At 32.8% G+C, this 27,296-nt stretch overlaps 1 protein-coding gene across 1 annotated transcript in view; it reads right to left on the minus strand.

Moving 5' to 3' along the window:
• Positions 1–288: 288 nt before the first annotated feature.
• Positions 289–27,296, minus strand: part of LOC144849473 (zinc finger protein GLI3-like) — a 30,667-nt gene continuing 3,659 nt past the window's right edge. The window contains exons 2-13 of the mRNA XM_078706392.1: positions 23,385–23,517; positions 13,885–14,163; positions 12,546–12,663; positions 9,141–9,322; positions 8,846–8,965; positions 8,066–8,526; positions 7,431–7,676; positions 6,621–6,770; positions 5,368–5,532; positions 3,215–3,547; positions 2,542–2,860; positions 289–2,259 (exon numbers count right to left, since the gene is read on the minus strand). Of these exons, the coding sequence (XP_078562518.1) occupies positions 680–2,259; positions 2,542–2,860; positions 3,215–3,547; positions 5,368–5,532; positions 6,621–6,770; positions 7,431–7,676; positions 8,066–8,526; positions 8,846–8,965; positions 9,141–9,322; positions 12,546–12,663; positions 13,885–14,163; positions 23,385–23,481 (4,050 nt within the window). The 5' untranslated portion in view covers positions 23,482–23,517 and the 3' untranslated portion in view covers positions 289–679. The remainder of the gene's footprint in view (positions 2,260–2,541; positions 2,861–3,214; positions 3,548–5,367; positions 5,533–6,620; positions 6,771–7,430; positions 7,677–8,065; positions 8,527–8,845; positions 8,966–9,140; positions 9,323–12,545; positions 12,664–13,884; positions 14,164–23,384; positions 23,518–27,296) is intronic.

A 27,296-nucleotide genomic window follows, 5' to 3' on the forward strand; every position in this document is an offset into this window, starting at 1 on the left:
ACTGACAAACACTGATCATCCTTCAATTAGAGACCACAGTCCTATTATCAGGTTTCTCCAATTCCACTATGTGGTCTGGAGTACAATTATGTAAAATATACAAATTAAAATTCAACCTGGTAAACACTACTCTAAGAAGTAGTTTTTATATGTAGGAAGACAGACGCACCCATGTTTTTTAAAAATAAATTAAAGCCTATTTTTATTTCTCTGCAACCCGATGGATCATTTTTATTATTTATGAAATATTTAGCCCCCTCCCCCCCCCCCCTAGTCTGTAATGATGGATCCACTTGAAGACTGGTAATAATTCCTAACCCAACCTGACAAAACTTACTCCATGATGCAGTCTTTATTTATAGGAATTTTCTGGCCCAATACTGGCATATATACTTTTAATTCAACTAGAATTATCATCAGATATTTAACAAAAACATCTTTTTTTTTACAACTTATGTACCCTGTTTCTAGCTTGTTTTAGCACCAGACAATGGCATATATATTGTGTACAATGGACAAAACAGATTAAAAAACAATTTACGTTTTTCAATGAAACACTGTACAAACGCTTGAAAATATATCGATTGATGTTTTGGAGATTGGTGTAGTTTCAGTATCACAACATTTGCAGCCATGAGTGATCAATAGATTGCATACTGGTGTACAACAGTGATGTACCCTATGACATCAAATTGAGGTATTTATTCTCTTCTGCCAAAGTCGACAACATGGAAGACATATCATTAACCACCATGTTTGATGATGGGGTCATCATTCTGTTTGGAGTAGACATACCTGAGTTGGTCATACCTGGCTGTTGCATATTCATACCGCCATTATGCATATTCAATTCCCCTCTTTGCATATCTAATTCACCTTGTTGCATATTCATGTCTCCTTGTTGCATATTCATATTTGCCATATGAGTTTGCATATTCATTTGTCTTGCTAGGCTAACCGGTGCTGGGTGCAATGGAGGTGGCATGTTCATGTTTGTATTCAGGTTTGATCTTTGCATAGCTCTTGGTCTGACGTATGTCTGCTGCTGCTGCATTGGTGGTGCGACCTCTGATAACAACTTCTCAACAGGATTGTATTCATTCTCTGGCACAAGCTGCTCCACATGGTCCATGCCGTCCGTGCTCAGTGATGCAAGACCTTCCACCATCAGGTCATTGCAGTTTCTACCGAGGTTGGTTTGCTGAGGACCGATATCGACGGTACTCGTGACCTGGTTGCAATCTGGTGACATCTCCATAGCAACTGGATTTGACCTCATTTGAATGTTATAGTTCTGTTGTGACATGCCAGAGTTCATTTCATTGTTCATCATGTTGATATTGTTCATTCCAGTGTTATCTAACATTTGAGATTCCTGTCGATATTGCATGTAACTTTGTTGTTGCGTCATCACCATTTGATTGTACTGAGGAACCCTGTTCTCATCATGACCTCTGACCTCATTCATACTACTATAGTTCATTGAATTTTGATTGGAATTGTTTATATAAGATGGGATGGTCTCCTCGGGTATCATCTCTTCAGTTTCCATCGCAACGTTTTCTGGGATGCAATTTGGTGGCGGCGACGTAAAGCACATGTTTCTTATTCCCTGCACCCCTAATTTATTACCCATCATAGATCTCATGTTTGGCGGGATTGGAAGAGCATTTCTTCGACCACCGTTAACTGGATCACTTGCCCGACGGATACCAGTATTTGGAACTTCATGAGGCAACGGCGTGTGTGGGGGCCCGCATACACCAGCACTCTCGCATCGACGTGATGACAGCGGCATTGGGGACGGACTGTACCGGTCTTCACTCCACTGGTCTTGCATTTTCATGACATGATCATATTTAGCTTGTAACCTACGCTGTTGTTGGACCGATAGTCCTGGTAGCCCGGTTGGACCACTCATCATGCTAGTGCCACTGGATCTACGCGAAGATCCAACGGAGATAGGATCATACGGAGAACCGAGCACACTCATGCGGTTAGACATCATTGACGCACCAGACGTCCTTCTTGAGGACATGTACGTACTTGCTTCACTTGATCTCCGGCTTGAGAACTGACTGATCGGGAACGGAGAGGCTTCAGAAGAGCGCCGACTACTGCTGAAGTACGAACTGCCATTACTGATGTTACTACCACGACGGTTGGCTATGTCAGCTGTACTGACAAATGTTTGGCTACTATCACAACCTTCTTCAAATTGTATCCGTTCAATATTTCGATCGTGAGGTTTTGGAGAACCTACAAAAATAAAAAATTAATTTTACACAACACAGCAAAACAAAAGGACAATATTATATTTAAACAAATTGTCCGTTCTAATATAGCTTAACAGATAAAGGGGAATTTAAAGGTACCACAGCTTGAACAGGCGCTAGTATCAGACTTGTGATTTAGGAGGAGATAGAGGAACAAATTTTGGCTTAGTGCTATTATAATAAAGATGATAGTTGTCAAAATCATTATTCCATTTGAATTCAGATACCATTTGATGTATACTGTATATTAAACAAAAATACATACGAGCTGTTACGATGGTAGGAAGGGTTGGCAAAGTTGGTACAGTCTTCTTAACCCTAGCCATTCTACTGCTTGTGGTAGTGGACTTGACCTTCTTACGTCCACTCTTGATGGACACGCCGTTTCCAATCCTCACGGTGTGGGCCGTTGACGTTCCTCCTCGACCAGAAGGACCACTGATGGCATCCATGTTTGACGAGATATGGTTGTCTTGAATCTTGTCATCCTCTGTCATCATCGTCATCTCAACGCCACTGTCATTGTGAGGGGAAGAACCTCCTTCTGGGATAACCCCTTGTATCTCTGTATTTGACCATCCATACTGAAAGGAAAAAAATGAATATAAAAATTGTTTCCAATTTTTTTTCAATATGCCATTTTAATGTCACATAATATTTATTCACTTTGACCAAAAATTGGATAAAAAAAAAAATTTACCTGAAAGAAATGTCTGTCTGACAATGGTTTTTTTGTTAAAATGAAATGTTTCTTTTGTCTTTTTAGAAGTGAAATTATTTTTTTTTACAGAAGTGAATAACTTTATTAAAACTGATTTTATTAATCTTCATTTTTTATGTTTTTGGGGGACAATACATCTTTAAAGAAATACTTGGAAATAAGAACATTTAGATATTTATTTAAGAACTTGTGTGTTACTTTTGAAAAATGTACTTACATTTTGAGAGTCATTACTCTCTACACTCAAAGGTTTAATATCATGGGTGGCCGTATCATGTCCTTGCGGACTTCTATCAATCGTATCTGAACTTTCTCGTCTCCTTCCGCTATCTACATCCTTTCCGATACTTCCACCGTTCACGATGCTTTTTTCATTTCCAAAGTTGTTGTTACCGTCGTTGCCTTTGTCGCACGTCGGGTCTTTCTTGTCGCTCCGGTGCTTCTTAGTCACGTGAGCATCTGGACCATGGACGGTTTTAACATGTTTGCGTAAAGAGCTTGGGTCGGTGTATCTTTTAGTGCAACCAGGAATTTTACATACATACGGTTTCTAGAAATAAAATAATAGTTCATTAAAAGACAAGTGTTTTTTGTTTGTTTTCATGGAACGGTAAATACTATTTTTATGAGAGTAATAATAATAATAATATATATCAAACTGGATTTGAAAACATATTATGGTAATTATTTTACTATACAGAAAAGGTTATTATGAAAATATTGAGTAAATTATTATTTATTTAGTTTAATTTGTCTACAGTTTTCTCACAGTTATAATCTTAAAAAACCAAGAATTTAAATGATTCACCTTTTTTGTTTACACCTCCCTCACAAAATCGTCATTTAAAAACACCCATTGTTTTAATATTTCGGTTTGTTTATACCTCCCTCACAGTCTAGTCTTAAATTTGTTTATATTTGTTCCCACACACAACACATAAATTATGACAACTTGGAACTTATTAACTTATGGCACAGAAAGAGGCCAGAACATAGACAATAAGGTGTTTCCGCAGCCAAAAATTAACCAATAAACTGCCTATGGAAGCGGGGTTTAACCGATTCCACTCAAGGAAAATTAACCGATAATTATCTCATTCAAATCGGATAATTATCGGATAAATGCGATAATTTTTAACCTTGTTGCGTTGTGATTGGGAATCTGGTTGTTTGGCCACTCAAGGAAAATTAACCGATAATTATCTCATTCAAATCGGATAATTATCGGATAAATGCGACAATTTTTAACCTTGTTGCGTTGTGATTGGGCATCTGGTTGTTTGGTAATGACTGATCATGCGCACTTTATTGGTTAAAAAATTAACCGATAATTTTATTGGCTGTGGAAACACGACCTAAAAGTATATTTTGTATGGTAATGCAGTACAGTCATATATTTCCTCAATAAAAAAAAAATAAAGGTACATACACAAGGAAGTAAATAGGATACATGTAAGTAAATCAAACTTTAAAAAACAAAACATTTTAATGAAGATGACTCAATGCAATAAAATGATAACGGAGTCTCAAATAGAAAACCCGATACATGTTGAGTTGGTTAATTGGTGGCAGGCATCTATCATTAGCTGGCTATGATTAATTACTGTTAGTACACACACCAGCTGAATGTTCTTATTAGAGAAGCGATGACAGAAATAGTTCAGGTAATCAGCAAAACTATTTTAAATTTAATTTAAAAAACTTTCCTTTGCACAAAACTGTAAAACAGTTTATTTTCAGATACTCGGGTGGTGAATACAATAATAATAATCAGTCTAAAACAGCATGAATGTTAATGAACTGTTATATAATTATTTTAGGAATGACATTCGCGTACTGTCTACACTATCAAACGTTATGTGACAACAAATGTGATGTGTCCATATATGGACATGATGACATATCACTACCATATTTAATCTTATCACTACCCTATTTGGGCACATCACACTTTATTTGTCAAACTTGTTTGATAGTGTAGACAGAGCTTTATACCTATCTTCAATTGGTCAAATGTACCCTACTCGGACATAAATTAGATACTAAGTACATTGAAAACAGAATGAAAACAAAAACGGTTTAAAGCTGTGTCTACACTATCAAAGTATTTTGACAAAAAAAGTGTGATGTGCCTAAATATGGTAGTAATATGCCCAAATATGGTAGTGATATGACATCATCATGTCTATATATGGGCACATCACATTTTTTTTGTCATATAAAGATATAAAGTTTAATAGTGTAGACAGAGCTTTAGATTCATCCAACACATTTCGTGTGACACCTATAATTGCAATTGGCTCTGCTCCATCAAAATAGATTTGTTAATTGACAAGAAATAAAATAAACAAAATATAACAATTGACTCACTGCATTGGAATGTGTTCTGTTTTGATGTTTAGCTCTGTCTGACGCATTTGAAAAAGCTTTTGTACACCCTTGGAATTCGCAGACGTACGGACGTTCTCCTGTGTGAGATCTCAAATGAGTCTTGAGATTCTCTAGCCTGGAATATGCTTTGTTACATCCCTCAAACTGAAAGTAAATATATAAATTAGCTATCAAAATGTCAATACTTTTTTTTGTCAAACTAGTTTTATAGTGTAGACAGAGCTTTTATAAGCACAATAAATTATCAAATAGTTTATCCATCCTGTAATTGGCAAGTTTGTGCTCACTGTTGGATGTGTATGAAATAAAAAAAAGATGTGCAAAGGTTTCTTGGGAATGTAAAGTCTAAATGTCATTTCAATAAATATAAGGGTCAATATTTCATGTTCATAAATGTCACACTTTACTGACTAATCAGATTTGAGATCAAGATTAATAATCTGAGGGGGTCTACTGTTCTTATCTTAATGTCCCTATTTGATGTTTTCTTAGATCCTATCACATAAATAACTATGGCAACAGCATGTATTCAAAATACAGAGTGACTGTATCCCACAATTATAACCAATATATCCAATGGCCATTTAGGTAATTATAGGTTGAACAAGCAATTTTAAGCTCTATCTACACTATCAAACTAGTTCGACAAAAAAAGTATGATGTCCCCAAATATGGTAGTGCTATGCCCAAATATGGTAGTGATATGACATCATCTATCTATCATCTATATATGAGCACATTTTTTTGTCACATAAAGTTTGATAGTGTAGACAGAGCTTAAAACATACCAATTTTAAATACCCTACTTTTAATTATTTAGATATTGGATATTCTGATACTTATATTGAATACAATATATATATTTTTAAATTACTAACATAAATACCAAGTCCCAGGAGTTAGTACAATTTCTATACTGTAAATGACTCCATATTGAATATGTATAATGAATGTTTATAACTTGTATGGGAAGAATATTTGAAAGATTGACTGAGCTAAATAAGACAGTGCGTGAGTGAGATAAGCCAGAGCTCTTATATTGGCCACAAATCGGTGGAGTACATGAGTTATAGATGGCACAGTTACTTTTTCTAACATTCAAAAGTCACCAGCAAAACAATGTGGTGAAATTACACCTTTTCAGCTGGAAATCCACTAACAAAAATATTGGGTACTTATGAGGTGTACTGTAGCTCAAAATGAAATGATTTTACAGAAATTAAACAACTTACCGTGCACTTGTGTGGTTTTTCTCCTGTATGTCTCCTCATGTGTACTACCAACATGTACTGTGCTTTAAATGGTTTCTCCTCTCGTATACAATCACGCCAATGACAGATGAATTCCTTCTTCTCATTGTGAATATGATCATTATTTATATGCTGTTAAAAAGAGAAGTAATTTAGATAAAATCTTTTTTGTTTTTTTTAAATATTTTTGTCAAACATCACATGTAACTTTGTTCCTGCTGGAAAGTTTTTGTGCAAATAAAATAAAAAAATGTTTTTATAAATAAGTACTTTATAATATTAAAGTCTTTCAACTATATTAATTATAAGAAGAAACCATATTGAAAAAAAAAATAATACAATGAAGAGAAAATATATATACTGTATTATATAACAGTATTATATGGAATATATATGAATATAATGGAATGAGAATAAGGTGGGAGATAATTAAAAAAGAGAGGAGAAAAAAAGTCTTTAACAATACTAAGTATTTCATTGTTTGAAGGTTTGCATGGCAAAATCAATATGTTGATATAAAGGCCAATTTACACAGGCAAGCAGTAACAGTAATAAAAAAAAAATAGAATCTATCTACACACAACGCGGAGCGGTTACGGCTCAAAATAGATAAAGATTTTATGTGGGGCAAGCTATGTGGTTTACTGCTACCTGTGTAAATTGGCCTTAAGATTTGATCGTCCTCAGGTATTACAAACTTTATATCAACAATACTAAGTATGCCTAAACATATTTTGATATTTAAAAAAAAAGTTTTCAAATTGGTTTTGTTAATGACTTCTTACTACTTACATGTACAAGTTCATCTAGTGTATTACAATTCATTGTGCACTCTAGCCATTCACAGTCTGTCACAGGTGGTACTTCATCTTCTTGTTTTAAATCTTCTTCCTTTATCGCTATCGCCATCTTCTCCGCGGACGTGGAAGACACGATACTCGCTGGTGATTTGAAAGGTTCTTCTTTTATGCGGATTCGTTTGGCATCCGGGTCAACCGTACTACTTACTACGTTGTTGTTTGTTTCACTTAAATTTACCTGTGAAATGAACGAAAATTAATGAAATACCATCCAACGCATATTGTGGATTATAACATGTATTCATAATGTTGTGCAACATGTACTTGGCTGCCTAAGTGCATGTCGCATCATTGTAAATACCCCCGAGTGCGCCGCATCTCCACTACCGCACACTGACTTGTGAGTTATTTGTATACTATTGTTTTTCTGCCATACCACACAAAAAAATCACTATTCCATCAAATTTGAACCATATCATGAAAGCCTAGTGGTCTAATGGTAGGTAGGATGTCTGCATACCAAGCAGAAGATTTCAGAATCAAATCTCAGTTGGGGTGGCTTTTTTCATTATCACATATTTCCTCATATTCACTGTATATCATTGGAGGTTACAGATAAAGACTAACCTCTGCAGCCGAGTATCTGTCATGGTGAGAGTGATGTTGGTGGTGATGCGCAGCCTTGCATGCCTGCTCGTGTAGGCTAGCAGAATGATTATGACCATGTGTAAACAACGCCGTCATGCCTGGGTGCGGATAACCATGGCTTGAAATGTGCTGAGCCGGACTCGTAGCCGGTAAATACGGATTACCGTTTCGATGTCGCATCAGCTGTTGTTGGAGTTGTTGTAGATGTGCTATAGGAGTGACCGGATGGTGCCAGTTCATAGGGCTAATTGTACCGGCTGACAGATGACCGTATGAACCGCTTGCTGATGAACTCCGAGAGTTGTTGATGTACGCAACGAGAGAGTTTGGCGATGTACGGATCATTGCGTTAATATCAATTGTTTCAGAGAATGGTGAGACTGATAGTTGTCGCTTTCTGCTGAGTCGAGCTGATGGTTTTGGACTTGAGAATCTTGAACCTTAACAAAGATAATTTATTCACAATTTATGATGAATGCATTAAAATCCAAACTAAATATATATCTTAAACATGATAATTTTTCCATACACTTTTGTATTTGTACTTTTTGATTATACATCTAAAGCTCTGTCTACACTATCAAATTAGTTTGACAAAAAAAGTGTGCCCAAATATGGTAGTGATATGCTTAAATATGGTAGTGATATGACATCATCATGTCCATATATGAGCACATCACATTTTTTTGTCACATAAAGTTTGATAGTGTAAACAGAGCTTTAGAATAGAAGTGGTCCAAGTAAAAATAAAACACAAACCTTCAACTGATGAAAATTCAAGTGATGGATGTTCAATACTTCCCGCAGTGCTTGGTGGACCAGTAATCTCGGAGCCATGAGGCGGGAAAGCAACCATGTGGGGCAAGTAACCTGGATGGCCTATATAAAAAAAACGATAAGGTATAATACTTTAGTGTGGGTTCCAGACGAAGTTTTGACTTAATATTAGTAAAAAGATAAATATTTTGGCACATATGGCGTATCATACGTATACTACTACATTATACCATGGAGCAGGTCCATGATTATACAATAAATATAATTTGCTGCTTACCATGGTGTGGCCCAGCAGCAGGACTTAGTCCCCTGGCATGGGATAGTACTGAGATCGTTGGGCTATCCATGTATGGATAATACGGATAGATTGGAGACTCCGGATGGGAACTACCACTCCTGTGAGGTGGAAGTCTTATAAACGAGATATCTGAGAGTACCGGACTTGTTCCGTGCGTATGTCTACAAAGAAAAAAACAAATCACAATTTTAATACTTGCTGATGTTAATGGGTCGGTTAACAAGCTAAATAGCTTTCTTTCTATGCAACAAAACTATAAAATTATAGATGTTTGGGGTAATGTAAAAGTGTTCGGATAAACACTTTTTAACATTTTCAAAGCATATTTGTAATTTGATAAATGATTTATAATTTTAAATTGATAACATGATTTGTAATCAGTATAAATAGTTTCAGCTCAAATATTGCAATTACTGAACTTAATAGAGAAACAAGGGGTGATATTGTTTAATGGGAACCACAGTGTAAATCATATGAAAATGTTATGAGGTGTAAAAAGGTCAATGAAGGATTTCTGGGTGAACATCTGGAGAAACTTGATGAGGTCAATAAGTGTCATTGTTCAGCAGGGTCAATATGATGAAAGAGGAAAATTAACTATATTAATCTACACCTATTGAACTCAAAACATGAAATTTAATTTTGATTTTTATGATATTTTTTAGTTTTTTAGCTTTAGTTTATATATTATTAATATTACTAACAATATAACTAACTCACACCTGAGGACGATCAATTCAAAGCATATTGATCGGAATGGTCTTCCACAAACTTTATATAATATAACTCTATTTCTAACATTATCTCTTTATCAACTAAAGAAAAAGCTGGTATGACCTCGGATCCTTTGTATATTTACTATTTAAATACAGGATAGACAGTAGAACATTTAAAGTTTTAAATGTACCTTATGCCGGGTGATGGTATAGAACAATTTTATAAAGAATTTTGTTTTCAGTACACTGTATATCCTTTCTTAAAGTTGGGTTCCTACTGAGTTTTAACTCAACAAATGTGTAAAACTAGTCTTTCTGATAACCTGATATGCCATCTAGCTGATATCATATCTCTATATAATTTCATGCACATTGAATTTCATGGAATTGATAGTGTGTTAATTAGGTGTAGGTCCACTAAGGTCACTCACGCCATGAAGTAACTCATGAATATAAAACCCTATTTGTAAATAGCTATAATAATATTTATTTGGATCAACACTTTTATAACAGTGGCACACATGCGTAGATGGTGCGTCCATACAATTACACAATTTGAACAACACAATTACTTAAAAACTATAAAAAAAACAATGCACAAGAAACTGAAACCCAAAACATTTGTCACTATTTGATTAGTATAGGAACTTACGTGCTCAACATAAATTTGATGGGCACATTTTGCATTATATTAAGTTGCTATTACACTTAAAAGTATTGTAAAGATTTAACATTTTGATAACTGATAGTTTTGTTTAAAGATCACACTTTATAAGAAGAATATTATACATACACTAGGAACTTTCATGCTCAACATAAAATTTGATGTGCACATTTTGCATTATATTAAGTTGCTATTACAGTGTAAAAGTAATGTAAAGATTTAACATTTTATGAACTGCTAGTTTGATCACACTTTATAAAAACACAATACAAAAAATACATTTTAAAATACTTTGAAAAAAATGTTCAAAAGGAATTTATTCTTTTAAGTTTTAGAATGCTAAATACGACAGACTACCATATCTATCTTATCTAATTTTGACTTGTAGTAATAATAAGACAAAAAGACAAAACAATGCCAAATATTACCTAAAAAGTATAAAATTCTTTACAAAAAAAAATGGCTACCAAATCTAAACAATTTTAGTCCCAAAACAACTTTTTGTGGAGGATCCCTGAACAGGTTAGCAGGGCATCCATTTGTGGCAAGCCTTCTGATTGGTCAAAAGATTAAGAAGCAAGATGTGTTGAATTACATGACATTCTTTTGGGTAACAAGTTCTCCTAAGTAATAATTGAGTGCGGTTACCATGGTTTCACCCTCTAATTTGCATACAACACTCAGTAGCATTTTGTGGTAATTTTAATATCAAAATAACTTTAGGCTGCTGAGCCAGATAATATCTTATAAATGCTAGGAATTAAGGCGGTTGGTTTTTGATGTTGAGGAGCACATGGAGTGCTGATAGTTTTACTTTAGGAAAAGGTGAAGTGTTAGTTAGTTACAGAGATCCTTGTTTCATTTGTTGAATTTAATATCACAGCTGCAAATAAGGCAAAAAATACATATTGATAATGGAAAAATATATGATAACCTCTACCTAATTAAATAACTCCTCAATTCAATAACAAATTCACAATACTTTTATGTCTTATGTATGTATTAATTACAGCAAACAATAAATACTAATAGTGCCACTTAAAAGTCAAAATGGTGTATTATCTCTTTTCTGAATAATACAGTCAACTCTCCTAGTACCAGAGACACCTTTGGGCTGACCATGTCTGGTTTTCCGAAAAGTCTGTGTTTTTAATGGTAAAAAGACATTTTGAACCTTTTGGTCCCCAAGAAAAGTCTGGTATTGATTGGGAGAGTTTCTGGTTCTCAGGGAGTCCGGTATTGGGAGAATTGACTGTATTACTCGGATAAAAAAAAAGCTGAAAGCATATGAATCTAAACAGGCTTTTGAGTTTTAGATTTTCCTTCATTAAAATTATCACACTACACAATAATGGAAACAAAATGACCTTTAACCCACTGCCTTCTAATTGAAATCGGACCCTACTTGATTTCTTGAAAAAGATAACTCACAGTGGTACACCTCACTAAAAAGGAATTTTTGTGGTTTTTGTGTCACAACAATTTATCATCTATTCTACAGAAGTTTTTAAACACTGATCAATATGATCTTCAGTATTTGAGTTTCATTCATTCATTCATCAGTGGAAAATTATTTTCATTTATTGTCATTTGCATATAAAATATACATAGACATTATGTTTGCTCTGAGATATACAAAAACAGATAAATGTCTAAAATAAACTAATAAAAACAATTACAAAGTGTCACATTATTCTCGTACCGGTATACTGACAAGCATTCAGTGCCCGAATGGGAGCTTGATAAAAGCTGTTACGAAACCTATTTATACGAGAAATGATGGACTGATAACGTCTACCGCTACGTAACACCACAAATACATTATGCACGGAAGTTAAAGTTATACCCATTTTTGCTATTGCATGCATACGCATGGGGCATCAAAATGACTGAAAATGTACCGGGAAGGTTTTAAACTAAACTTGAAAACCACCCTGGAGTAGGTTTGCAAGACAATGATACAGTACATTAAAGAAATCAAGCCAACTGTAATGATGTTCTTACCCTGGTATGGGATGGTGCATATGAGGCTCCAAATGGTATCTTCCTTCGTGGGTCCTTGAATCCACTGGTATTGGGGGATGATATGCGTAGTGTCCTTCTATAGCAGCTGTAGGAACACCTATAACAAACGAAAATATATTGGTAAACTTGGAAATAGCTTCTCTTTTCTTCAACTTACCTAATAAACTCAGGATGCATAATGCTGACTTTTGTCAACAATTTAAAGAAACATTTTAAATTAAATTAAGTTGTTAACCCACTACAACCACAACTTCTAAAATTAATATTAAAAATAATTTCTGACAGTACTAATAATGATTCACAATATTTAAAAAAATCAAAGCCACAACAGTATTTGAATATAGCTTACAAACTAAGTGACAAAAAAGTGTGATGTGCCCAAATATGGTAGTGATATGCCCAAATATGGTAGTGATATGCCCAAATATGGTAGTGATATGACATCATCATGTCCATATATGGGCACATCACATTGTCACATAAAGTTTGATAGTGTAGACAAAGCTTTACAGTTGCAAAAGTTACAAAATCCAAAAACAATGAATGATAAAAAAAACTCTCAATTCATTTTAGTCTTCTTCTTCTCAAAGTATACAAAAACTATTCTCATGCATGCTTTCCATATCTGCATATTTAAATCTCCCTTAATCCCTTTAAATCCTAAGCAATTACTAATCCCCTATGAGGAGGGATGGTTGCCTTTGTTCTAGTTTATACTGGCTTTATTCTGTTAATAGCCAATGAATGATGGTAACTTTCTATTCTTTCAGGTTGTGTTGTGTATTTAAATTCTGATAATTTCCAGGTTGATGTTAAGTTGCTTCAACCACATCTTAAGTTTAATCCATCATCATAAACAACATAACCCTCACATACCAATCTAAAGCTCTGTAGTCTACACTACCAAACTAGTTTGACAAAAAAAGTGTAATGTGCCCAAATATGGTAGTGATATGTCCAAATATGGTAGTGATATGACATCATCATGTCCATATATGGGCACATCACATTTTTTTTGTTAATAAAGTTATTTAGCAAAAGTTGCCTGCACTCAGTCAGAGTCAGAGCTTTTTATTTAGATTTTAGCAATTTTAGCTTCACTCTTTCTAAGAAGAATTTTCATTTCAAGTAAAGGAGTAAATTAAAATCTAAACAATTGCTTTGTTTATACCCTTTTCTCTATATTTAAGTCAATTTTGCATTTAAACTTGTTCTTCATTCAAACATTTTGTGGTCTAACTTTACATGTGTGAACCCAATAGCTATTATTACCGACACATTAATAAAACCAATTTCAAAAGCATTGATGTATACAAACCATAGCGGCGGTCCATAGTCAATCCATTGCGAGTGTCAAGGATGTACGTTGGCTGTCCATAGTGAGTAATATGAGGATGATATCGCACAGGACTTGAATCTCTATTAGGTCTTGACGACGAGTGAAGGGGAGGTGGAGATCTACTACTATGGCACTGTCGATGCTGTGTTTTCTCCCTGGTTCCTCTGGGTACGGCAGCTGAGGCTACATCGTCAGAGGATGAGGGCGCGGAGTCTTCTACAGGCAGCTTGGTTGTTGGACTTGGTACTTGTGTTAGCTCTGTGAAAGCACGGAGAAATAACTTTAGCTCTCTGTGATAAAATTAGTATCAATTATTTCTAAATAGATAGCCAAATTTATTGCAATATTAATACAAAATATATACTAGTAAACTTACTTAAATTTACTATGATACATAGTTTTTAATCATGGTTTAATAATTTATAGGGGAAGGCATATTGAAATGTTTTAAAAATATAAAAAATGATTTTTATCCCATGGAACCTGTGGAAAAACATTTTAAATTTCTACATTAGTTATAGTAGTTAGTATAGCAATAACATGTATTATATATTGTACAATTAGTAATAATTTTGTAATTCCAATAGAAAAATGTTCTTAATTAATTTGCTTTAATTAATTAGTCGTAAATAATATAAATTAAGGTCAATGACCCTTGATGCATAGTTTACAGATAGTGTAAACTTATCAAGGACACCTTTTAGTGGTTTGGTAGATTTGAGATTTATGTTTTAATGGTACACTCATCACCAATATTAAAGTGAAATGCATGGGTGTTGTTTAGAGGTCAAAGACCTAAATATCCTGCAGTGAAAAACAACTTTTATTAACCAAAATACAAACAAAATAATAGAATTAGTAAAAACAAAACAAAATAGATGATAGACTATTATTAAAGCTCTCATCAAGAGACTACAGTATCTTTAGTCATAAATATAAGTTTTTAAATACAAAAGGCCAACAAATGGAAGATTTTAGATTGAATAATAAGGATACACTATGTTCTCATTGGGGTATGTTAAAATGCATTGTTCCCAAAAATATGAAAAATGAAGATTAATCAAATCAGACTTTTATAGGCCATTGTGCATAAAGTTATTCACTTCATAAAATAATTATTTCACTTGTAAAAGACAAAATAAAATGTGATATTAGAACAATTGTGATATTTCCAATTTTTCAAATACTGGACTCTCTGAAAACCAGACCAAAATGTCCCACATTTTACTAATATTCATGATTTGGAATATAAGAATTTCTGAAAAAAAAACACAACATATTTTAGGCCAGCAGAAAGGTGTCTGATGTAAGAATTGGCTGTACATCAATAGGTAACAATCAACAAGCAATTCATTCCCATTATTAGATCCTATTATCTACTATTGGAGGAAGCAATAGATTTAATGATGCAGTACAATTGATAACACTGTACAGTTAAGGCATGGACCTATAATGGTTAAAGGATACAACAAAACAGATATTACACCATTTGCCCATTAAAAAGCATCTTTTTGGTGGAAAATTATAAATTGCTGGCAATATTATTTAAATATAAACAAATTTGATGTTTCTAAACATCATTATAATTAAAAGGTAAGTCATTTTGTAAATTTGTTTACGGGTCAAAACTTTGTTCCTCTGTTTGAAAGGATAGACCAAATATATTGTTATTATAGTGTATTGTTTGTTTTTGGTTTAATATCTATATTATTCTGTTTATTAGAATACAGTAGTATTAGTATCTACAGCTACAAAAAAACAACACAAATGGTTATTTAGAATGAAGAAAGAGATAAACCAAACTGATATGCTTTGCTTGTGACAGATTGAAATAAACAAGCTGCTAGGGTTCAACTATGAGAAATGGCTATTCAAGTGATCTAGCTTGAACTATAATAAACATTTAAGTCTTTAGAAGATGATATGTTTAGCAAAACGCTGCTAGGTTCCATTTTGAGTTTAGTAGCACAGTAACATTTTAAATTTGGTCTGCTAGAGCTCAGTAACAGTTTCATTCCAATGGAGATCCAAAATATTTAAAAGTCTAAATCTCTGTCTACACTATCAAACTAATTTGACAGAGCATTAGAGGTACTTTATCTTTTAGTTTTTAAAGAGAATTAGAATAGTTTTACACGGGCTATTAATAAGCCTATGTAAATGCTTGTTGCTTTATTTATGTGGTTGGTGATGTGAGAAACAAACAAACACTCCATCAGAAATTAAATGTACATGACATTTTGAGATAAAACATTTATAGATTCTACAGAACTTGTGTATCTTCAAACATCTGTAACATGACCATGGATGAAGTGACTCTTGTTGAAATGAATAATAATAAAACCTTCATATCAATCAAAACAAACAGTACATGAATGATAGATGGACGTTGCTATACAGATCAAAATCATTTTTTTTTAGTCCAGCATGTAAGTACATTATGACGTAGTAGTAGATGTAGTATAATTCTACGACAATAATGTCTGTGAAGTTAGCTACATAGTTATACATACAGTAGTTCCAATTTATACAATTCTTAAATGGAACACAAGTTTACTATTCTATTGACTTACCACAATATACTATAGTATTAAGTCACAGAAATAATGAATATTCTAATTATTAATATCACCACCAAGTATATATTCCAAGTAAGATGACAACAATAGGAAGAAGGCAAGTGACCATCAATACTAGATATAATAAACTCCAACAAAAGTGTACAATAATAATAACATCCTTTTTGAACAAACTCCAAATGTGTCACTTTCTTCTTCTAGTTACTTCACCTACAATTCACAATTCTTGCTGCAATAAACTTTGCTTTGTTTTAAAAAGCCACACAATGATGTTTTATTTCAACTTCATTTGGTAATTTAGAAGGCAATCACCTTCATCATCACTCAACCAGGCTCTCTGACTTTTACCCTACAGCCCTCAAAAGATGTCTTTCCATCTTCCAGTCAAGTAGGCCTACAAATAACACACTTTTAACAACTTTTTATCCCTTCATTTGCTCAGTCATTCTTTTCACATATTATTAATATTATTAATTATCAAAATAAAAATGTACCAATTCACCATTGTCATAAATATCTAATTTTTTATCATTAATTTTTTGTGTTGGCTTTAAAATATCTTAATTGAAATCCTCCCTCTGGAGTAAAATGGTAGAGTCTAGGGATAAATTGCCAGTGTACACCAAGAGTCACACTTCATTTTATAATGGGGGTTCACAAACTTTAAACAAATTACAAATTAATTAAATAACACACATAATAAACATATTTTTTGGATTTTTTGAGAATATTAACTTCAAATTTAAATATAAAAATTCAAATTTATAAATTAGATAGGTGTGTAAGTTACATTTGTTACATTTAATTTCAGAAATATTAAAGTATTTGTACCAGTTGGATAATAGACTAGTCCAATGCTCCCATGGGTGAGTGTATTAGTAAAAGATGGCCTATTTTCTTGGTATCTAATCAAATACAAAATGGATGAAATGCACTATTACATGTTGAGACAGACCACACAGCAAGATGTCTAATCTGTCATCAACAATTGTATTACAAGAATGATTAGTATGTTGCCAATTAATATTATGATATAAATCATCTACATTTTAAAAGTTAAGTATAAAAGAAATGAAATCTTAAGTTCAAAGATATAATTATTGTTTCCTGAAAAAAATAATTTTATTTTGTTGAATATGCTTTTTTTTAATGTCACATAATAATTATTTACTTTGACCAAAAATTGGGTCAAAAAAAAAATTTATTTTTTAAGCAAAAAATAGTCAAAAGTATGTCAGACAATTACTTTTTGGTAAAAATTTAACTTTTTATGTTGTCTTTTTATAAGTGAAATCATATTTTTTCCCCGTTTTTTTTTCTCATGGAAGTGAATAACTTCATTAACACTGCAAAATGGTCTATTCAAAGTCTGATTTTATAAATTTTTCATGATTTTGGGGACAATACATCTTTAAAATTGTAAGATTTTTTTTTTTATAATTTTTTTCTTTCTTGTCATTCTGAAAAATCCTTATTCTAGTGTGTCTGTAGGCCTATATTTATACAGTGAAAGTACACCTAAAATGAAGTGAAGTTTTACCATTACAGTATTTACTTGTGGGAGTGGCTGTGGTCACTAGTTAAGACAAACGTGTCAATTTTGTTTTGATGTTTCAGGCCTACTGATCTCCATAAAATTCAACCACATTCCAACATCCTTGATAATGCAGGTCAGAATAAGCTTTAATTAGTCTATTTCTACTTCAGTCCATTGTAAAATTTTGGACAAATATTTTTTGCCATGAATTATAGTTTGGTCTGACCTAAGGTAATATCCATCAAGTAGTAAAATAAACTGATTTTTATTTGGTTTTCATACCTTTCGGCAAGCTAAAATTTTATTGATTTGATTTCATTACATTCCCAAGTATAATCCCTCCTCTTAATGCTAAATATGCACACAAGACTCTCTTCAATTCCATTAAGAAGGTGGTTGACATTAAATTTTTCTTTTGCTCATAAAACACCTGAACATGGGCTTATTGAGCTGATTTATTTTTTATATAAAAGACATTTTCATGCACTTTCATATGTTATCTATATACTCAAGTTTGCTACAACAATTCAAAGTAACACATGATTGGTCAATTCAGAATAGCTTGGACTGGTCCATTATTTGTAGATGATGAAGGGATGATTAAATTATAGATGGGTTAGGGTAGTTTGACATGGGATTTGATTGCATTCTTTATAACAACTTTCCATTTCAAGTATTCTACTCATTGAAGTTAGATTGTTAATATCATATTGCCTTTAGATTTTATTATTCATTTTTGTTCAACTATATTCTTTTGTAAAAAAAAAATTGTAATTATACATTTCGATGGCACCTCCGTGGAGTAAAAAAATGGCAAAGAAAAGGAAGATGAGTGAGTTAAACAAATTAGCACAAGCCTCCAGAAGATTACGTCGCAACTCTACATCAAACAAAGACGATCAGCCAGCAAGTACAAGAAGTGAAAATTACGATGGCGGATCTAAAGCCAAAAAATATCTGCAAGAACACGAGCTTAAACAACATGATGGTGATGATGGACAGGATATTCAACAGGATATGACGATTGTGGAAGATCAAAATCAGACAGAAATTATTGGCGATGAAGTTGCACTTGTCGAAACTCTACCGCAAAATAAAGTTGAAGTCAAAGAAATTCTTTCGAAGAATAAAGTTGAAGTCAAAGAAATTCTCCCGCAATATAAAGTAGCACTGTTATTGACAAGTGACATAGGAAATTTTATTAGTGGGATAAATTCCACTAGTAGATGTAACTTTCCACGTTGTAAAGGAAAACTAGTGCTACATTCAGCAAAATCAAGTGGACTTGGTGATTCTATTGAAATGAATTATAAGTGCGATGGAAAGTGTAAAATATTTCCAGAAAAGCAGCGAATCGTTTGCCTAACAGGAAAGTAAAGTATACCAAATCTGCGTCACAATCCAGTGTCCTTAGCAGCTAGAGTGGCGTTTGTTGTAAGCGGTATGTCTTATGCAGACTATTTCCGGACACACAATCAACGGAAATCAATTTTATGATGTCATAAAATTACTTTATCCTGTAGTTTGTGACATGTTAGATGATGTATGTTCACTCGCAAAAGATAGCATGAAGGCACTTCCAGATGATACATTAGGATCATGGAAAAGAGCGGTCACAACAAGTGATGGAGTGTGGCAAATCAGAGGCGCATACAGTAAGAATTCTACTTATATGAATTTACTATATGTTGCCCACATGTGCCAGAAAGGCAAAGACACCCTTGTGAAAGAGCCTCTCTATGAAGGCACATCAAAAGGGGCAGAGGGGTATGGTGCAGAATTTGTTTTTAAACAATCAAAAGAGGAGGGAATGAACATTGCCGTACACTGGCAAGATGCCGATTCATCATCAATGTCAGTGATGGAACAACATTTTCCAAATTCTGACCGAATGAAGTGCTTAGGTCATGTTGGTAGAGCACACTTCAATCAACTAAAAGAACTTCAGAAAAAGACTTTGTTTAGTAAACAATTTAAAGCCAAACACAAGCAGAGCTTTCCAGCAGTTGACACAGTCACTTGTGTTTATGCAAACAAAAATCATAAAACATGCAGATGCATTGGCGATGTATTCATCCGGCAAGCCAGAATTAACCACTGGTGTGCTGCCATACAGGCTGGGAACGATCCCAGTAAATATGGCCACACATTGAGTGATCTTGGGCAGCATCATGCACGTGGCGAACATGTCTGGGAGGGTGGAAAGTGCTCATTCCACCCACAAAAAACATGTTCATGTGGCAAATGTAAGGGAGATGATGTTGAATGTAAGGGCACGCCATACAAAGGCAAATCCAAGTCTCTTACTTGCTCATTGCATGCACTAGGCTATGAGATTGAGTGCAGCGTAAGAGCAAAAGATGCTTCACATGTAATACATACAGAGATGGGGCGAGGACATTCAAATCTTGTTGAAGCCAGTCACAATGTTTTGAAATGGGTCGCAAGAGCACAAAAGAAGCCCCCACAAGTCTTGTCCATTTAATAAAAATAGAAAAGACAACAACATTCTGTAAACAATTTGTTTGAAATCAAATATAGTAATAATTTGAGTATTGCTAACTGTGTTAGAATATTTGAATGTTTATATATGTACAGTAATTGTTTATAGAAGTTAATTACTTTTTTACATTATTACTATTGTTTTGCTTGTACAATTGTTTTTATAGTTTCAATTAACTGTTATAAAAGTGTAGTATCCAATCCAAATAAATATAGTACAATTTAGCTTATACTCTGTACTCTGGGTCTAATATTTTGTCATTCATGTTTTTTTATTTATTTTATTTTATTTCAACAATATTTTATGAGGGTGGTCCATCCAGCATCAGCTGATTTATTTATTTATTTCGTTTTCTTTCAGTAGGGTAGCCCTCTCAGTAATAAAATAAAACTGCTCTTCCGAGGGGCCCTACAACACATTTAAACATAATTTTAAAACAACTTAAACTAAACTTAAACTAAAACTAAACTTCAATGCATGTTCTCATTATTATTATAACTTTTATACCATATTTTAATATATTTCACTGCAACCATCCTAGACCACCGGCAACAATAAATGAATCTTAACAAGTGATTTAAAACGGTTATAATTGTTTTGTTTCCTTAATTCATAAGGTAGGCCATTCCAGAGTGAACTTCCATAATAAACAAAACTACGTTTGTATATTTCGAGGTTACATCTGGGCAAATACAACAGATTATTTTCATAGTTTCTGGTTGGAATATTGTGTACACTACTAATATATTGCAAAACATCACATAAGTATGAAGGTACAGATTCTTGTAAACATCTAAATATTGTACAAATTGTATGATATTCAATTCTTGTCTTAATTGTTAGCCAACCTAAATCATAATGCATTTGTCTTACAGGAGTTCGAATATCAGCACCTAGTATTAATCGTGCAGCTCTATTTTGTACCCTTTGCAATTTTAAAATATGGGCGTTTGAACCAGTACCCCAAACTGTTGAACAATAGTCAATATGTGATAAAAATAGAGCATTGTATAATCTTTTAATAATTTTAGGAGATGTAAAACTTTTCAATCTATAAAACAGATGTAGAATTTTTGATAGTTTTGCACATATAGAATCAATATGTACTTTCCATGAAAGTTGTTCATCAAATGTAAGTCCCAAATATTTAAACGTTTCAACTTTCTTAATCGGAATGTTATCAAAAATTACTGTTTCATCTGTTGTTTTATTAACACGTGCATGAGTACCAAAAAGCATGTATTTGGTTTTATCAATGTTTAGAGTTAATTTATGTTTATCTAACCATTGTTTTACATTTTCCAACTGTTCAGTTAAAACTGTTGTAAGCTCTTCATTTGATTTACATGCATAAAAAAGCGCAGTGTCATCTGCATAGAGGACTGTTTTACAAATCCCATCAACACTATCATGTAAGTCATTTATGTATAAAATAAACAACAAAGGGCCAAGAATTGAGCCTTGTGGTACCCCATAGTTGACATTTAAAATTTCTGATTTTTTTCCATTAAAATTAACAAATTGTTTGCGATTTTTTAAATAATTACTGAACCATGCAAGCTCAGTGTTTATCATTCCAAAGGTGTATAATTTACGTAATAAAATATCGTGGTCAACCGTATCAAACGCCTTTTTTAGGTCAAGAAAAATTGCTCCAGTTACCAAGCCATTATCAATATTTTTATATATATAATTGCATACATCTATCAGTGTTGTAGAAGTTGAATGTAACGACCTAAAACCAGATTGATTTTTACATAATAAATTAAACTCATTTATATGATTCATAACTTGATTATGGATGCATCTTTCAAAAACTTTCATAACAATAGGTATAACAGATATTGGACGGTAGTTGTTAAGTTCATGTTTACATCCTCCTTTATAAAGCGGAGTAACCTTAGCACATTTCCATTCACTTGGATCATGTTTATTAGGCAAACATTAACTAAAGCAACAACGAAAATGCTTATTTCTTTGTTTTTTTAAATATTGTATTACTTTTGTTATTTTTTATATTTTGTATATAATTGTTTAAGTTTACTAAATAGGCCTATAGTTTTTTTTAAAACTTTTATTTTACTTTACTGAGAACGCACCTTCATTCTAGAAGTGTGCCACTGTATCAAAAGTGTTTCTTCCAAATAAATTATTATTATATGTAATCTTTGTTTATATTTGCTAACTAACTAGCACTAATCTAATAATAGATTATAATTTAAAGGTAGCAATTGGAGCATAAAGTAATAATGTAGATCATTCCTCCATGATTGGAGGTTGAACATAAACAGATTCTGTGGATAAATGTTGGCTAGACAAATACATTAAATGTCACAATACATTGTTCTATACAGTACATCTGGAAATCTAATCTCAGCCGACAAGTTAATCTTTTGGTATGTCTGCATATTTAAACCAGAGATCTAATAATCTTTGGCACAAAAAAACAATTTATTTTAATACTCAGTTACAGTAGCAAACAACCCCATCTGAAGCGAATAATATAATAAATGAAAAAAATTCTAAGAGTAAAGTTATTATTAAAAAATTAAATAAAAGTAATTAATTGCATTTTAATTTTTAAAAGTAGAATGTACTTATGCTGGCGAAACTTAAATAAGCCCAGATGGCTTTAAGGATAGTTCCACCATGAGCATTTATTTAACGGAGTATTTTGAGCATTGAGTTTTCAATGAAAACGCTTGCGTTAGTTTAAGTTTACTGTTCAAATTTTTAAAAGTACAATGCACAAAGATTTTACAATTTGAATAAAAGTACAGATTTTCTGTTGCGCACAAAGGTTTCCAAATCTAAACGTTTGTAGGTTTCTGAAATAAAACTTAAATTCACAGATGCATACCTGTAGCAGGTGGTGGCAACTCTGTGATCTTGGAGCCACAGAAGAGCTGCTTCTCTCGGCACTCAGTCTCTAGTTTGATTGGGGAATGTGAAGTCATGATGAGTTGCTAAGCTAAGCCATTCTCACAATCAGGCTGCAATAAAAAAAGATGCTGTTTTTAACTATAATAAAATATAGGAAACTTGCTTCCATTTTCGAAAAGTAGAAATATTATTGCTACATGTTCCATTCAATTATTACCTTTATTAAATAACTACAGTACAGTAGGTAAGAAATAATTTTATAATAATAATTAAATAATTCAATATTTTTCACGCCGCTCCTTTAGGCAGTTATATTCAAGAGAACGAAGGCGTTAGGAAACTGTATCACGCGGAAGCTTATACTTACTACGGCTGAAAAATATTTAGAAACTCGGACTGGGCATGCTCAAACACTAAAGCACGTCTGGGAAAAGAGAGCTTATGAAAAAATTTGCAGACAAATATTCAGATGCATGTAGACGGTAGTTATCGCTGCGTTTTTTGTAAGAAATATTTCTTATTTATCCTATCATACCTCAGATTTTATTGGTCTAATTCAATACATCAGAAAATCTTTGTTGATACACTGCAGCAGATAACACATTTTAAAATACATAAAAAAGGTAAAAAACAATAGAAAAGTACATTACAGCAGTTTTAATTGATTGTCAATTAGAAATATTGGACTGTTAAACCATTTTATTTTCTATAGAACCTGTTTTAAGTTTCTTTAAAGACTGTTTCAGATTAGAAAATCCTTGAAAACTACCTATATAAACCAGAAGTTCTTCTGCACTATTGGAAAATATTTATTAGCCAAGTGAAAGCTATTTTCCCAATTAAAGTTAATGTAAATTGTAAATCAGAGTAATTTCCTGGCTGCTGTGAGTAAAATAAGAACATGTGATTGGCATAATAAACATGCCTACACTGATGAGCATTTATATAACAGCAAAAAAGAAGTTATGGGTTAAGCTTTGTCTACACTATCAAACTTTATGTGACAACAAAATGTGATGTTCCCATATATGGACATGATGATGTCATATCACTACCATATTTGGGCATATCACTGCCATATTTGGGCACATCACACTTTTTTTTTCAAACTAGTTTGATAGCGTAGCCAGAGCTTTTAGAGTTACCAGTTTCAGTAGCCTCAAATTGGACCTAATAAAATTGACCTGTTTCTCATTTATTAGAAAGAAGAAAGAAACTGTTTGTTCTTTTTTTTTTTTTATAGAATTTTAAACCAAAAAATCATTCCATTTTTTTTGTCGATCTAGTCAAATTTGTGTGTAGAGAATAGCAAAGAGGATAGGAATGTGATGAAAAAGTAAAGCATACTATAGAGGGCTCACTTTAAAAAGTTTAAAAGGATGCTGTGTGAGTGTGACACTTTTTCCAGACAAAAATCAAAACGCCCACTGGTGGACTAACATAAAAAAGACATAAATACAGACTTAGGGCAAGTCTAGTTCAAATAGTGTACAGTAATAAAAGGTACAATTAGTTCATTGTCTGCGCACATACATTTGTGGTATAATGCAAGTAGGTTGTTAAAAGTTGGTTGAGTTCAATATCCCAGGTGTCACACAATGAATATCAAAATGTGACTAAAGGTGAAGATTTTTAATAAAATTCAATTCACACAGTTGGCTGCGAATATGTTCAGTACACAATGTTTTTTGTAAGATGCATTTGGTTGTTAAAACGCAATTATGGCAGGAATGAGAAATGGGCAAAGAGAACACAATATGGGGCTCAACATCCTCCTCCAAATAAAACATGGCTGCCATGAGAATGTACAAACTATAAAGAATTGATTTAGGAATATTTCTATATTAAAAAAAATTTACAATTTTACATGCATGTATGATACCACCAAACTTTTGAGTTAAAATAAAAATCGTACAGCATTTAATGACAAACTGCCTTAAAATACTGTGACATGTTTCGAGAATACTATTCTCATCATCACCTAGAGTACATATACAATTTTACAACAAAACAACATTTTAAAGCTGTACATTGAGAGTTTTATAGTCTCAAAATTCCTTTATTTTCATTATTCATCATAAAAGTATGTTAATTGTTAGAAAATATTTTAATTTGTATTTTGTCAGGCATTGCGTTCCATACAAATGCAATGTTTTATTTGTCTCCAGAGTAGCAGCAGCAGTCAAGAGTGGTCATCAATCATAGCAAGACAGGTTGGTGGGAGCAGATTCATAGCATGGGGCAATGACACAGTCTTGTTAGTATGCAATATTTATATTCACTTCCGCTTTTTACACTCCTGAGGAAAAAATGTTGGGTTTGTTGATGATGGTTGTATGTGAATTACCCTATGTATGGATAATCATCAACAACAAAAATAAAATTGGAAATAAATGCTAGTAACTTTAAATGATAATATCATGTCAGATTACTGTAGAACACCCTAATCAATTCAATTTAACATTTATTTCGACCAAATATCAAACATTAACATATTTAGATAGACTAAACAAATAAAAAAACCAAATATCATTTGGTAGAGGGAAGACATATAGACACTTAAACAAGTCCGTCATCGTGGTCCTTCATATACACAATCCATTACAAAAATTACACACAAGTAACAACAAGTTACGTGTTCAGTGCCATGGACACTCTTACACAGGTATGTGGCCACTGAACAACACAAGAGTTTTAAAAAAATCAAGACATTATGGGGATGCTGTGAAATAAACTAGTGGAAATGCCAACTCATATTCAGGGGACGCACATATTAAGGGAACATGACTTTTTTGGGTCCCGAAGGTGTCCCATTAATAGGGGTTCTTTCTAATAAATCAAATATTGTATTTAAACTTTGACCTGTATTAATTCAATCCACTATAAACCTGTCAACAGCAATGTATGAACAAAACAAGTTCAAAATAAGTTTCAGACAAACCGCAACTTTTTACTTGTAATACCTGTACCAGTATGTAGCAGACAAAATGTCTAACTTATTCAATTATAACGAAAAACGATCCTTATTGCTCTGCTGTCGAGGTCGAAGGTCAGTAATAAAATGTCAAAGTGATACGGGAGTCATAATTATCTGTGTAGGTGCGCCATGTCGGCATCCTTATTAAACTCTGTGATGTTGTATTTGGAAACAAAGTTAAGGAGTGTTGGGTTTCAATTCAATCATGACATCATCTGCTCCCCTCTGGAGCAGAGCACAATGCACAGATATTTTTTGCTTCTTGACAATATCAGGTGATTTTAATATTCACAAAAATATATTTATAGAATATGGACAAAAATATTTGAGCACATAAATGTATTCATTTAATTTTTTTAGTCTGGTACTTCTCAGAAAAATGTATTTATTTTTGTTTGTATATACTATAGTATCTTCTATTTCTATGGATATTCATCAGAAATAAAAGAATGAATTATCTTTGTATTTATATAATAATAATAAATCAAATAATTAATAATTATGTTGTACTCTATATGAACTACAATTGGTAAAACATGATATCCTATAAACGGTATGTCTTAAAATTATTAAACATTATTGACTTACAAGATGGCAATTGTGCAAAGTTGGATTTTGATTTATGTAGTAAAGTTTACAAGAACAATTTTCATTAATTTTGAAGGCACAGCCACAGCTGTTTAATAAAAGTCCATATGGTTTGGCTATTAAGGCATGACTGATGGAGTTGGATGTAAAATACACATTTTGGAATAACTGGAAGACTAGAATCACTTTTGTACACATTTCAAGAAAAACTGGAGAATGATTAAGTTAATATACATTAGCAATGGTCAAGCAAATATTAAATTCAAAGTATACCTACATACAGTAGGTTGATACAGGGATTTTGAAGAACAATACTTACTAAAG

The sequence above is a fragment of the Antedon bifida genome, chromosome 1, assembly GCF_963402885.1.
Source record: "Antedon bifida chromosome 1, ecAntBifi1.1, whole genome shotgun sequence".
NCBI classification, from domain to species: domain Eukaryota; kingdom Metazoa; phylum Echinodermata; class Crinoidea; order Comatulida; family Antedonidae; genus Antedon; species Antedon bifida.